The sequence below is a fragment of the Somniosus microcephalus genome, chromosome 15 (genome assembly GCF_052327205.1).
Source record: "Somniosus microcephalus isolate GS21.2 chromosome 15, FLI_Smic_1.0, whole genome shotgun sequence".
Lineage (NCBI taxonomy): Eukaryota > Metazoa > Chordata > Chondrichthyes > Squaliformes > Somniosidae > Somniosus > Somniosus microcephalus.
In genome coordinates this window covers 72,309,410-72,325,043 of record NC_141001.1, presented here as the reverse complement: position 1 = coordinate 72,325,043, position 15,634 = coordinate 72,309,410, and the positions used below count along the sequence as shown (strand labels likewise).

At 39.6% G+C, this 15,634-nt stretch overlaps 1 protein-coding gene across 2 annotated transcripts in view; it reads left to right on the top strand.

Annotated features, from left to right (window-relative positions):
- The window catches only part of tollip (toll interacting protein), a 31,786-nt gene extending 28,676 nt beyond the window's left edge, over positions 1 to 3,110 (top strand). The window contains exons 6-7 of one of the 2 annotated variants that reach the window (XM_086008025.1): positions 1,247 to 1,267; positions 2,518 to 3,110. In XM_086008025.1, coding sequence (XP_085864151.1) covers positions 1,247 to 1,267; positions 2,518 to 2,732 — 236 coding nt within the window. In that variant the 3' untranslated portion in view covers positions 2,733 to 3,110. The remainder of the gene's footprint in view (positions 1 to 1,246; positions 1,268 to 2,517) is intronic. The other variant, XM_086008026.1, reaches the window with a different exon arrangement.
- Positions 3,111 to 15,634: the final 12,524 nt, after the last annotated feature.

The window sequence follows — 15,634 nt, the reverse complement described above, 5'->3', positions numbered from 1 at the left end:
TTTTGCACTCTTAGCTTAACCCTGGAATGGTGTGAAGATTGAATGAGGAGATTGAGGGAAGATATGCATTTGGTGACCAAACCAGATCTGGCAATGAACAACTAGAGAGGACATGCATCAGGTGAGCTCCAGCCTGTTGGCCTCCACTTTAAAGGCACAGAGATGAGAAGTATACCAGAGGGATGGTGGGTTGGGATTTGAATGGGATCCTTGAGAGCTGAAGTAAAGTCCAAGTCATTACTTCAGGGCGTGGTAACTGGTGAGGCAGAAAGGATTGAATGAGGTGAGATGATTCTGGGGAAAAATCTTTGGGGTAGAAATTGGACCTCATTCACCCATAGGGCCAATTTCAGGAACTGCGGTCCAAAGGACACCTGAAAGATGTCAGACCCAATATTCAGGTGTCCCAAGCGGCCGCCTAAAATGGGCATTGGGCTCCTGCATATCTAAACGAGCTGCCTGTGGAGGCATGACTGGCACCGGCAGCTCGCCAAATTAATAATGAGACCTGATGTCCAATTTCAGGCCCAAAAACAGGCCTAACCTACAGGAATTTCATCCTCTAACTAACTTCCAAGTGTGGCAAGAGTGCCTCAAGCAGCAGAGGTAGCAAGCACTGGAACAGTTTTTAAGAATTCTTATTGGTTAAAGACTTGGTTTTGTGCTCCTGCTATGCCCACATCATGATCTAAGGTTTCTCATAAATGCTTTTACTGAGCATTAGTGTTTAACCTGTTTAAAACAGGTGGTTCTGTGCTGCAAGCTAGCACCAAAGTGAAACCATGGTTTTAATGTCTGTTTTTCTGTACTATATTGATCTGATTCATTTGTATTTGGAGGTTGAACAGATTATTACATAACATGCCATTCAACTTGAAATGCTTTATTGCCCACGGCAACTAATACGGCCCTTGTCTAATGCCATACTGTTAAAAGGACAGTGGCCCAATGGTTCTTTCCCTGCTTTGATGATTTGTTGACTTGTGCAGCTTTAACTACATTCAGAAAATGAAGACCACACCTACTAGAGCTAATGTTAGTTTTTTGATCTTTTCATAAGAATCCGAGCTGAGGGTTAGAATTTGTAATGCATGGGATAATGATAGTTGTGGCTTGTAAGTTCTTTCATTTAAAAAAAAAAAACTGGGTATGACTTGCTTTCTAATTAATCCTAAATTTTCTGACATGTGATTAATGTTGCTTCTTGGTGTTTTTGCTGCTTTAATTTCCTTATTACACAATTCAGGGCTTGAGTATTTTGCATTGGGTAAGTTTTGAGACACATTTACTGCCTTTCATCACAGGCTAAATCTGTGCATGAACACATTCAGTATGCCATTTGCTTGTATACTTTAAAGTGGCTGTTTCATAAGCATTTGTTTGCAAGATATCAGTAAATGATGGATGGCTTATAGTATAACCAATTTGGTTTTGGTAATTTTGCTGTGCTTTGCATACTAAATCTACACCACCAACAAATAAATTACAGATACTATGTTCTACTGGTATAGTGAGTAAAGACCATAAAAATACACATTTCTGTGCTCCAAACTTTACTCAGTCAGGTAAAAGTGGTGTGTCCAGTAATGCTCTACATTGAAACCCCCTTTTCCTGAAAGTTTGTGCATAAGCCTGTCTGTTGATTTGTTGAGGTGCTAGTTTCAACCATTTACACTAGGTGTAACATACAGGGAATTCAAGTTCACTTAACACTTTTTTAAAAAGTGTCTTGTCCACAAAATTATTACAGTACTCAAATAGATATTTTTTTAAACCTGTCAATGACTGTGTTGGTGCTGCAACTGGGATCATTCTTGCATAAATTAACTTCCAAAAGTAATGTTTAGAACTGGCTTTATATATTCTGCTTCCTTTATTTAGAATTTTTTTTATGTTTTTGGAAACCTACTAATAGAATCACTTGTAAAATTGCAGCTTCCTTAAAGCATACTGTTTTGGACAGTGCCCTTTTAGTAGGGAAGATTAAATTATATAGTACTGACAAAAATTACTGTTTCCTTTTAAAATCCCTAAGGAACCAATACCTTGATAGTCAGTATTTAATATTTGAATGATGAAAATTACACTGATCATTAAAGTATCACCTGTTACATTTGCAATGAATTTGCATAATCCATAAACTGGACTAAGTAGACTAAATTGCAAGCATTAATGTCTAAATAAATTTGCCTTCAAATTAGTATAAACAATTGAAATACCATAAGTACAGACTACTGCTGCAATACAGTGCCAATGTATGTGTTTATAATACATACGTATTAGAGTGTGTACGTACAGGTACTTACATGCAGTAAATTAAATCCAGTCTGATGTCCCTTAATGGATTCTTTTACCCTCACTATTTAGCATTTGGTAACTTACCTATATATGAAATGTCACTGCTTACAGCTTGAAATTCGCATGCTAAGCCATTTCCCATATCATTGCTAAAGTTCTCATTTGCTCCTGATTTCTGGCATGTCATTGTATTAAATACCATATTCCTTCATTTACCAGGAGTGCCAACTGTCTACACACAAGGAATGATCCCAGTTGCAGCACCAACACAGGTATCTGCTCCACAAAGTCTGTACAGTGAGGAAGATCTCAAATCCATCCAAGATATGTTCCCTAACATGGACAGAGAAGTGATCCGCTCAGTGCTGGAGGCACAGAGGGGCAACAAGGATGCAGCAATTAATTCTTTGCTCCAGATCAATGAAGAATCCTAGGAGTATGTGCAGTCACTTGTCAATGCCCCATAATAACCAACGTATCTCTGCATCAAAGACTTTGAGCTTTCTCGCTTAAGAATGCACGTGTCCGGTAAACAGCACATTGTACAAAGTTTGTAACTGTATTAAACATAAAAAGCATTCCATAATCTAAGTGCATATGTTTAAGTTCAGAAAGGCTGGTAAAATCATCTCGTGTGGTTATCGTATACCCAAAGTTTCCCGACTGAGCTTAGTTGAACTTGATGCTTATGTTTTTGAAGTATGTCTGTCGTGCATTCTGCAGCATTCAGTGCAGATCGTCCACTTGTCAAGTGCTTTGACAATTGTCTGTTATTTCTGAGTTTATTAAAAATGTATATAATTAATTGGAAATATGCAGTTGGTTTTAATCTTGCACCACTGAGTTGAAATTGTCATGGACTGAAGCATTAGCATTGGCCACTTGCATTTCACAATCCCAAATTTCCATTATAAAAACACAAAATAATTTCATACATTGTATTGTTGGCATGAGGCTAGAAGTAGCATTCAATATGACCGGTGAACCAGATCATTTGCAATTGAACATGAAGCATAGCCATTTAGGTGAGGTACCAAAACTGCACCAGCAGCACCTGTCATCTTCAGAAGTGGACAGACCAGGAGAAATTTGGAGCGTAAAGTGGAGGAAACAAAAAACAAAGCTGAGAAGTTGAAGAATATGCCAGCTTCTGTTGACTAGCAATAACTACTCAAGTTGTGCTTATGAGGCCCATATCACTACCAGACATCTCCAGCCTTCATTGCGTGTTACTGTATCCTAATACCCTCCTACTTCTTGCTACATGCAAAGGGTGGTAGAAGTTTGAAACTCTTCTGTAAATGGCAATTGATGCTTGGTCAATTGTTAATTTTAAATGAGATTGATATTTTTGTTAACCAAAGGTATTAACATATGGAGTTAGGTCACAGATCAGCCATGTTATTGAACAGTGCAACAGGCCTGAGGGGCTAAATAGCCTACTGCTGTTCCTATGTTCCTATTATACATGATCATCACCAAGATCGCTCCATTCTACTATATTACCTGCCCCTACCTTGTGCTCCTCCACCACTGAGATGACCTTTGTTACCTCAAGACTCAATTACCATGGTGCCCTCTGTGCTGATCTCCTATGCTTCATAAACTGCAACTTGTCTAAAACGCTGCTGCATGGATCCTGTTCTGGTCCCCCCATCCTCACTGACCTATCCTGTCTCCTTGTGTCTCAATGCATACAATTCAAAATCCTTGTCTTTAAATCTCTTTCATAGTCTTGCCCCACACTCTGCAATCTTCTTTATTCCCCTCCAAAATGCTCCATTCCACATCTCTAACCGTCTGAACATTTTCCACACTTTTGCTCCCACCCATTGGTGCCACAGCCTTCAACTGCTTCAGTTATGCTCTTTGGAACTCTGCCACCTCTTCTCTCTATCCTAAATCCTTTATATCTAATTTCATATCTGTGGCTCCTTGTTCTAGACTTCTTGACCATTGGAAACTGTCTACTTCCATAATATTAGTCATCTCTGTCCTTGCCTCAGTCATGCCTTTGTTACCTCCAGACTACAATGCACTCCTGGTCCATCTCCCATCAATGTTCCACTCTAAGGTGTGCGGGCATGCCAGCTGCTCACCAGTTATTGCCACTGAAAAAGATATTGTGCAGCAAATTTAAAGGGACCACACATGGAAAAAAAAAATTAGAGGGAACATTGCCTCCCATTCTCGGTAAACTTGAGCTCATCCAAAACTCTGCTGCCCATATCCTAACTCGCTCCCAGTTCCGTTCAACCGTCACTTCCATGCTTGCTGACCTAGATGGGCTCCCTGTCCAGAAGCACATAGATTTTAAAATTCTCATCCTTGTGTTCAAATCCTGTGCTCCAATTCTGGCCTCTTGTGCATCCTGATTGTTGGCTCTGGAATTCCCTCCTTAAACCTCTCCTTTAAGTTGCTCCTGAAAAACCTACCTCTGACCCAGCTTTGTCACCTGTCATATCTGTGGCTCGGTGTCAAATTTTGTCCAATAATGCTCCTGTGAAGTGCTTTGGGATGTTTTTACAACATTAAAAGTGCTATATAAATGAAAGAAGTTGATGTTTCTATCAACACCCATCCCTTCATAATTATAAACCTTGATCAAATCACTCCATAATCTCCTGTGTTCTAATTAAAAACCCCAATTTTTCAAGTTTTTCCTTGCACCAGGTAGCGTTCTAGTGAAACAGTGCTGTACCCTCTCTGTTGCCTCAACAGCATTACTATAGTGTTGAATCCAGAGTTGCAAAATACACCAACAGTGGTTTTACTACAGCTATATAGATTCGCCATTACATACTGACTTTTATATTCCATTCCTCTTGCCATAAAACTCAGTATTCTGTTATTTCTTTTATGGCCTTAACAACTTGTGGTGCTGTTTTTAATGGCCTAGATTTTGTGGTGGGTATGACTGCGTACTCCGAGTACGCATGTGCTAAATCCCGAACTTGCGCTCTGGGCCAATGTCTTGTGAACCTGAACCTCCAAATCCCTCTGCTCTTCTAAATAATCTAGCCTTTCCCCCCCCCCATTCAAATTAGAATAATTACTTTCATTTTATTTTAGTATAACTTCCAAATTTGGACACTGCTCCCTCTAGCCTTATATCCGAATCATTGACATACACAGCAGTCCCAGAACAGAACCCTGTGGAACACCACTATTCCCTTCCAACCGCTCTAGGAGGAGGTCCTAAATTCCTACGGTTTCCTCCCTTCTAACCAGTTTTTATCTAATTTTCTACCCTTCCCCTAATTCCATACCCCTTAATCTTCTCCAATAATCTCCTGTGCGATATCTTGTCAAAGAATTTCTAAATATCATGCACACCACATCCACTGTATTTCTCCCATCCACTTTGTTATCCCCTCTTATCAGGTTTGTCAAGCAAATCTTCTTTTCTGATGTGTTGGCTGCTTCTAATTATTTTCTATTCATGATGTAATTTCAAATTTAAAGGTCCCAAAATTTTCCCCATCACAGAAAAACTAACTGGCCTTTAATTACCTGGGTTAGCAGAGCCTCCTGTTTTGCAAGTGGGTATTACATTGGCCACTCTCCAGTCCTCCAGCACACATTCACTCTCTCTCAATAGAGCCCTGAAATGAGTTACACGAATGTTGCCCCTTTAAAAAGTGTTGAGCCTGCCAGTGGCCTCTAGGGGGAGTTGTGTATGTTTCCTGGGTTTGCTTATTTGCATTCCCATTGGTTTTAAAACTGTGATGTGGAGATGCACCCGGTGTTGGACTGGGGTGGACAAATGTAGGAAGTCACACAACACCAAGTTATAGTCCAACAGCTTTATTTGAAATCACAAGCTTTCGGAGCGCTGCTCCTTCCACTTCACCTGACGAAGGAGCAGCGCTCCGAAAGCTTGTGATTTCAAATAAAGCTGTTGGTACTATAACCTGGTGTTGTGTAGTTTTAAAACTGGTGTAAGCAGCTGAATGACTGAAAACTTCTGTGCAGCCTTTACAGAGTTCAGCAGCAGACAGGTAGGACAGGAACAGTGCTTGGCTCTTTCACTTCACACTCTAATAACTTCACTGCATGTCTTACTGATACTTTTATTACACTTGTACAGAATTAGGACCACACAAGCAACATCTGCACCTAGAGGGCACCAAGTCAGACAAAAACACACAACTTCACTCAGACATCCAAGCCCTGTTGGAAGGGACACCTGGGTTTGAGCGCCACCTAAATCATTCCGAATGATCACTCATGCCATTTAGAGGGGTGACTGCCTACACCCTCACCTCCAGGACTTAAACAGTGCTGCAAAAAGTTCTACACTCTCAGCTGGGTAGCAAGGTACTTCACATCTCTTCCATTTTTTCTTTTCCCACCCTTGGCACCAGCACACTCTTCACCCTCTTACAGTAAATGCTGCACAAGTCTCCTTTGCTCCATTTTGTGCTAATGGTCTCCCTTCACAATCGCAGCATACATGCTCGAGAAGGCCAGACTGTGATGGTCTACCCTGTAAGGAGCAAGTGCAGGTGGCTGTAGGCATAATGGAAAACAATGGCTTTAAACATTGAATATAGTTTTACAGGCAGGAAACAAAGAGCTCCAGTCTCTTCTGCGCCAAATACTCATTTCCACCATGATCAGCTGATCCTAGGAGCTGCTGTGCCTCATAGAATTGAGTGCAACTTACCCGGAGTGCAGTAGCACAGGAAACTCAGTTACTTCACCACTGGCTCTCTCGCTGACATATGAAAATATGTCCACTGAGCCAGCAGAACATGGGAAGGCTCAGAAGCACAATGAAGCTCAGAAGTCATTCAAAAGCAAAAATTGGGTTGAGCGACTTCCATCCACCTCTAACATTTATTACACTATTCCTGCACCTGAAACAGCAAGGAAATTCACCTCACAATGCTGCTCGTGTTCAATGTATTGCCTTGCAGAATAGCTTGACCCAGCGGATTCTTACTTAGATTCAAGAAATACCTGGACTGATACAGTAATGGAGAGATGTACAGCTCTGTAAAAATATTTTTCCTTGGGCAACAAGATCCAACCTTAGAAACAAATGAGATGTATTGGGAAAGGCAGTGCATTTTTCAGGAGTCTTCAATGGCCTACTTCATCTTAGTTTAGGTCCCTCGTCATCTGCATTCAGCATTTTCTTTGGTATGACCTGGTAGTTAAAACCAAATTGCAAAGTATGAGGAAAGTTAAGAAATAGTCGACAGTGAGGTGACCTAACTGGAGTTTAAGATCACAAAAGAGATTGACAATTTGGTACAGGCAAATTATTCTGTTTCTCTCCACGGATGCTGCCTGACCTGCTGAGTGTTTCCAGCACTTTGTTATTTCAAATTATTCACTATACTGAAATGTGCAAACACCAGCTAAAAATTAGTGAGGGAAATAAATCAGTTATAACTTTTAAATAGAAAACTACTAGACAAAAGAAAATGTTGAAAATCAATAAAAGATTTCTAGAAGGGTGGTGATGTGCATTTGCACCAAGTTTAAAATTCAGACTGTAATTCACATCTCTATATTATCATGGTAAGTATATTTTTACTGACTGGATTTCCTCACCGCAAGTGAAAAATGTAATCTACTGAGAAAATAATCAATTCTACATTAAATTGCCACCAAATCTTATTGGTTAAAAGCACGTAAATGTTACTGGAAAAAGTGTTCGAGTGATAGTGAAACGTGATGTAGATGAGCTTGAAATCACTCAAAAAAGGACAGAATTATTGACCTTTTCCTATTCCTAAATTTGTTCTTTGCCTGTGACATTATTTGATATGAGGAAGACATGGAAGGGTCAGTCTGTTCTCAGAAGTGGGGGTGAAGACCCACAGTTTCAATTCATCCAATCCTTTTGAATGTGTTAGCCGTTCCATTACAATTAATGAAATTGATATTTACTGCAGTTGTTCCTTTAAAATTCTTCAGAATACAAAAGGGATTATACACAAGATGAAGAGTTGTTCAAGGGAAATACAGGTACTAAAATAAGTGTTGCAAATTTCCCAGATCTATAAATAAAAAGACAAGGTGCAAATGTTACATTGGAACATGTGCAATTCACAACTCGTAATGTCAGTGGAAGAAAAACTGAACATAGAAACATAGAAGATAGGTGCAGGAGTAGGCCATTCAGCCCCTCGAGCCTGCTCCGCCATTCAATGAGATCATGGTTGATCATCCAAACTCAGTACCCTGTCCCTGCCTTCTCCCCATATCCCTTGATCCCTTTAGCCTCAAGAAATATATCCAACTCCTTCTTGAATATATTTAATGAATTGGCCTCCACTGCTTTCTGTGGTAGAGAATTCCACAGGTTCACCTCTCTCTGGGTGAAGAAATTCCTTCTCATCTCTGTCCTAAATGGCTTACTCCTTATCCTTAGACTGTGACCCCTGATTCTGGACTCCCCGGCCATCAGGAACATCCTTCCTGCATCCAGTCTGTCTAGTCCTGTTAGAATTTTATAAGTTTCAATGAGATCCACTCTCATTCTTCTAAGCCCAATCGATCCAATCTCTCCTCATACGTCATTCCTGCCATCCCAAGTATCAGTCTGGTGAATCTTCGCTGCACTCCCTCCATGGCAAGAACAGCCTTCCTCAGATAAGGCGACCAAAACTGCACACAATACTCAAAGTGAAGCCAGTCACTTAAAAGGTATCTTTGTATAGAGGAAGAAAGATATTGTACTCTGGATAAAATAATCAGATGTTTAATAGACTGTTTACCCACAGATTGAGAGCAAATAAAGGGTACTGGATAAGAAGCTGGATAAAATTAAGGAAGCATCGAATATTTGTAGATGCAGTGTTAGACTGAGAGATGCTAAGGAGTTAGTGCTTGGACCTTGTTGTTTATCATCTAAATAAATGGCCTGGATGCAGAAACCAATTGTAAGCATGTTACATTTGCAGACAACAGTAAAATAGGGAAAACAGCAAGGGTGGAGAATACAGTTAATGATTTCCAGAAGGATTTAGATCAATTATGCAATTGGGAAGACAAATAGATTAGTAGCAGAATAAAAACCAGACACACTGCAAAGGGATCAGAATGAGCAGAAACCTACAAAGAGACCAGAGAGTGACAGTTGAATAGTCACTTGCAATAAGACAGCAGGGAAATGTATTTAAAATGGTAGTGTTGGAAAATATGAGGCACAGTGGAGCATAGGGCTTCACAGGGTTGTGCTGAGGCTTAAAAAAATTATAATGCACTGGTCAGACCATATTTGGAGTATTGTGTACAATTTTGGTTGCTACACTTCAATGGGGATATACATGCATTAGTGAGTGTTCCCAAGTATAAAGAGGAAGATTTATAAAGACGATAGAAGTCCAAGATCTACAGGATGCATAGAAAGTTAAAGAAGAATGTCCTTGAATTATATAAAGTATTTAGTATAGACAAGCTTTACCCAAAATATTACTTCAAAGTATGGCAAAATTGAAAACACAAACATTGGGAAAAAATGTCGACTCAAAAGGATGAAATACTTGACCTACCAAATTAGATAGCAGAATCAGACAATGCAGTTGAATGCTAGATTGCTGTACCAGAGAGTGATGATCTGCAGCGAGGAGGGGTGCATAAGAGGCTGGAGTCTGAGAAACGGAGTTATGATTAGGGCAAAGTATGTTTGGGAGAAAATGTGACCACCTACCCCTGCAAATAGTTTTGGATAACTAACTGCGAACATGCAAAGGCAAGTGTGTCATCTCTCAAATGACAGACCACAACACTAAACTATGTGATTAATCTCAAAAATCTGCAGTAAGCAAAGTGGAGATAGTGAGATTGGTTTATCTACAATACAGGAAAGGGAATCTTTTGCATACAGAACAGGAAGCCATTTAGCCCATCACAACTGTACAGCTCTCTGAAAGAGCTATCCATTCAGTAATATTCCCCTGCCCTTTCCCAGATCCTTTACAAATTGTTCTTCTATTATTGCTTCAGCATTCCATGTCCCAACAATTCTCTGCTTGAAAAAAGGTTCTTCTAACCACTCCCTTTGATCTTTTGGAAATGATTTTAAATTTACACCCTCTAGTTATTGACTCATTAACCAGTGCAAATAGTTTTTTGAATTTACTAGATCAAAACCCAATCAGGTTTCCTCTTGACCGTTTACATTTTAATAAGAGACCCAGTTTCTCAAATCTCTTCTCAAAACTAAAGCCTTTTATCCCTGGTATCACCTTACTGAATATTTTCTGCACCCTCTCCATGCACATTTCCTAAAGTAATTTGTGTAGGTTTAGCATCAACTCTGCTTTTGTACTCTTATGCCCCATTTAGAAAAAAACAGGTTCACCTTGGCTTTCTTAACTATATCTTTATCAACTGGTCATCTCGCTTTATGATCCATTGATCCACAGGAGGCCAGATGAGTGTAGAGTTTAGCCTCAGCAAGAATTAAGCCTTAGAGGAAGTTTAGCACTGAGGTGCAGTCGGACAGTTCTTCTTTCTACAATGAATTGCGTGTGAAGTAAATGGAGTTTAATTCTTTCACGAATGGGCGTTCAGGCTATTATCTACATGAAGTTAGACAAAGAGGGATAGCAGTGCAGAAAGCCAATGTGAAATGCAGGGAGTATGAGTCATCTAGGCTCTTCAGTGTATCCAGGGGTAGCACATTTGCACTATATGTCAAAAAAATCAATGTATAATCTCTGTGTTGGAGCAGGAATTGGCCACACTTCTCGGCATCAGAGGACGAGGGATTTCTTGATTATATTCTCCAGAATGTTGTCACCCAGAAAAGGATAATGAAGAGTGAAAGATAAGGGTGCTGGATTGAAAAAAGTTACATTCCAATGAGTTGGGGGGGTCTTGTCCAAATTAACTGGGCCGATAAATTCACAGATCAACAGTTCAGCAGTGCGAAATCTTAATTAATAGATGAATAGTGTGAAAAATATATTTCTAAGGCAAAAGGGGTACATCAAAGAAGAGTTCTGTGGATAAGGAGATTAAAACTACACAAACTATAAAGAGAGACATATGAAAGTAGTGCTAAAAATACTAAAAGATAATTATGAGTATAGAAAGTGTACTGGGACGAGGTTTCATATTCCAAGATTTCTGATCACTTTTTTTCTTCATAAAAGAATTATGGGATTGAGTTATATTTCAGAGTTGTTTTAAAAGAAAATAAATTCACCCAGGTTCAAAGGTATATTGAAGCCAGATGGGCCAGTTTGTGGAATTCACAACTGATACAATGAGGCTCAATTGTCTCATCTCAGGCCCATTATCCAGGATAGCCCCATTCCTATTGAGAACAAGAAATGTCATCTTTAAATTCACACCCTCAGAGGGGGAGAAAAGTGGACGAGAAGTAGCTGGTTTTATTTTCAGACCTACAATAAATCACTACAGGTGGCAGGTCAGCATCCCAGACCACCACCTAGCCGAGAACACACAAAGGGACACATGGGCAATAGGCTTTGAACAGAAAACGGAGACACAGTCCTTGGTCCAAAGCTGGAAGCTAAAATGCAGGTGGTCTGTATTTGCAGTTCATAGTCTGAAGGAAAGGTAATGCCAAAAAACAAGCAGCTCAGCTCGCAAAAGGAATAGGGAACATGGATAATTATTCTTTCCAATATATTCAAGCAAAGAAATGAGATTGAGCCAAGTGGAATTTTCTTTGACTATACATTCACTTGCTGTCTGTGAAATAAAGCAGCTCAACAATTCATATCTGACCTCATCTTACCAAGTGTTTCTCAGTCTGCCTCCAAAAAGATTGGAAAAACACAATACCCAATTCAGCTCACAAACTGTTACATTATTGTCTAGATATTGAGTACCATGCGCACCTTCCTAAAAGCAAGATGCCAAGATAGCTTACAGGAGTAATCATCACTACTGTAGTGAGAGAATATCTAAGACAGACCCATAACTTGCAACAGAAGGGATATGAATAAGGAATATGTAAAAAGACTAGCAGGTAAGATGAAAGAAATGGTAAAAAAAAAATCCAGTCATTTGTGGGACCTTGCTGTGCACAACATATATGCCCATATTACAACTGTGAGTACACTTCAAAAGTACTTCATTTACTGTGAAACACTTTGAAACATCTGAGAATGTGAAAGGTGGTATATTGATAAAAGTTCTTTTTGGGGAAAAAAAAAAGTAGAACTAAGGATGGCTAAGTCAATGGGCTCTCATGTCATGCCTTCTAAGCTGTTGAAAAAAGTCAAAGGTGAGATAGCAGAAGCTCTGGCCACAACTACACAAATTGCACTGCTGGACTGGAGGATAGCCTTTGTTCAAGAAGGGAGAATGATAAAACTAGTAATGTTTAGAATTTGTAATTCAAGATAAAATTAGTGAGCATTTGAAATGCATGGGCTAATCAAGGATCACAGCACCCAGCATGAATTTTTTTTTAAACTTGTCAAATGTGACTTGAGTTTTTTGTTTGAAGAAGTGATCAATTGGATAGATAAAAGAATGCAGTATATGTAGTCTATATGGATTTTCAGAAGGCAAGCAAGAGGCTTTGGGGAAAATAAATCATGTGTATAAGAAGAAATGTAGCATCATGGATAGCAAATTGGTTGATGGACAGGAAACAAAGATGCAATAAATAGGTGTTGCTCAGACTGGAGAAAGGTTGGAAGTGGTGTGCCCTCAGGGTCAGTGCTAGGTCCACTTTTGTTCTGGGAAAAATTATGGGACTTGGGTATAGTAAACACAATCTTAAAATTTACTGACAACACAAAAGTAGGGAGTTTGGCAAACAGTGATTATTGTTAAAAGCAGCAGTTGTGTTAAAAGAAAGACAGACAGGACAGGTTAGCAGAATGGGCTGGAGTGCCTTAATTCCATCACCAAGCGTCTTATGCAACACCTCATTAAATGCCTTCCGAAAATTCAGACATCCACTGCATTTCCTTTATCTATATTCTCTTTCCTCAAAAAGAACTAATGTGGTCAGGCACAATTTGCCTTTCACAAACCCACAATGCCTGTTCTTAATTAGCCCAAGTGTTTCTAGGTATCAATTTTATCTTGTATTATGACCTCTAGAAGTTTACTCACTAGATACTAGGCAGACCGGTCTATATAATTACCTCTTAACCCTTTCTCCCTTTTGGAACAGAGGTGCTACATTGGCAACCCTCATCTGCTGACAACTTCCATATGTCCTATGTCCGACTCCAAACATTCAAGAAGTATGCCTTCAGGGCCCATTGCTTTTTCCACCATTCTCTTCAGAACTACTTCTCATCTATAAGAGTACTACCTGTCATCTATAATTACCCCATCATTTCCTGTTGTACCCTTTAATTCTCACAATCACACTTCTGAAAATTGAGGCAAAGCCCTCATTTAGTATCTGACATCCTTTATCCTCCATAAGATTTCACTCAACTGTATTTTACTTTGTGATTATAAAATCCTTTACTATATTTCTTTGGTCCCTACCAGTCTTTCTTCATGTCCGCTCTTAACCGTTCTAATTTTTTTTGCTTCCCTTCTATATTCTGCACATTTTCTTTTGTATTATTAGCCCTAAATTTATCATATGCCTGTCTCATTTTAATGCATGGATTAGTACAAGGAACACCAGTATTTGCTGCACTACCGTTTCTTCTTGTGGAAATAGGTCTAGTGTTTGTGCATGGTCTCAATTTTGCCAATTTTTCAAGGCTAGTTCCCTTTTTCTCTCATTGGAATCTGATTTTCTCCAAGTATCTTTATCTTTGACTGCTCCTTCTCCGTTTTTATTTTGAGCCTAATTATGTTATGGTTGCTGTTCTCTAGATGTTCCATATACACAACTTACCTACTTGTCCCACTTTCTGAACATTGTTCAAACCCCTAGAATAAAAACTGAAAATACAAAGCAAGTCAGTCAGCATGTTTAAAGAGAAAAGCTGACATTTTGATATTGTACCCTTTCAGAACTGGGTTTCAGCAATTTCGGTTGTATTTTCGACTGCCATCACTTGCAGATTTCCTTTTTGTTTTGCCACTTGCTTTACTTTTACCCCAGTTTAGCTTCGGATAACTCAAGTCACCCACTATTATGTCTGTTGTTGCTGAATTTTTCTCTAATTTGTCTATACATCTCTATCTTCTTTCTATTGTTCAGCAGTCTATAATATACTCCCAAAAAAGCATCAGTTGCCTTCTTATTCCTTAACTCTAACCAAATAGATTCAGCTTTTGCACTATCCTTGCTTTTCTGGATATATATTAATGACTTGGATGTGAGTATACAGGGCACAATTTCAAAATTTGCAGATGACTAATATAGTGAACAGTGAGGAGCTAGTGCTAGACTTCAAGAGAAGAGACAGGCTGGCGGAATTGGTGGACATGTGGCAAATGAAATTTAACACAGAAAAGAGTGAAGTGATATTTTGGTAGAAAGAATGAAGAGAGGAAATATAAACTAAAGGGTACAATCCTAAAGGGGGTGCATGAACAGAGAGACCTAGGAGTATATGTGCACAAATCGTTGAAGGTGCACGGCAGGTTGAGAAAGCAGTTAAAAAAGTTTACGGGATCCTGGGCTCCATGGATAGAAGTAGAGTACAAAAGCGTGGAAATGATGATGAACCTTTATAAAACACTGGTTCAGCCTCAACTGGAGTAGTGTGTCCAATTCTGGGCACCGCACTTTAGGAAGGATGTGAAGGCCTTACAGAGGGTGCAAAAAAGATTTACGAGAATGATTCCAGGGATGAGGGACTTCAGTTATGTGGATAGACTGGAGAAGCTGGGGTTGTTCTCCTTAGAGCAGAGAAGATTGAGGAGATTTGATAGAGGTGTTCAAAATCATGAGCAATCTGGAGAGAGAGAAACTGTTCCCATTGGTAGAAGGGTCGAGAACCAGAGGACACAGATTTAAGATGATTGGCAGAAGAACCAAAGGCAACATGGGGAAAACTTTACTCAGCGAGTGGTTAGGATCTGGAATGCAATGCCTGAAAGGGTGGTGGAGGCAAACTCAATCACGGCTTTCAAAAGGGAGTTGGATGAATACCTGAAGGAAACATTTTTGCATGGCTACGGGGAAAGGGACTAGCTTAAGTACTCTTGCAGAGCCGGCATGGACTTGACGGGCTGAATGGTTGCAGCACGGAAGGCGGCCATTCTGATTCTATCCCTATTATAGTGCTCTAATGGAATTTTTGGTAACAGTCACCCTTCCTCCCTTTTTCGCTACTCTATCCCTCTCGGAATATTTTGTAACTAGGAATGTTCAGCTCCAACTCTTCTAGCCTACCGTTAATAACGTTATCTACCGCCATTTCAATTTGTGCCTGTAGCTCACAAATCTTAGTCACAATACTTTGTGCAC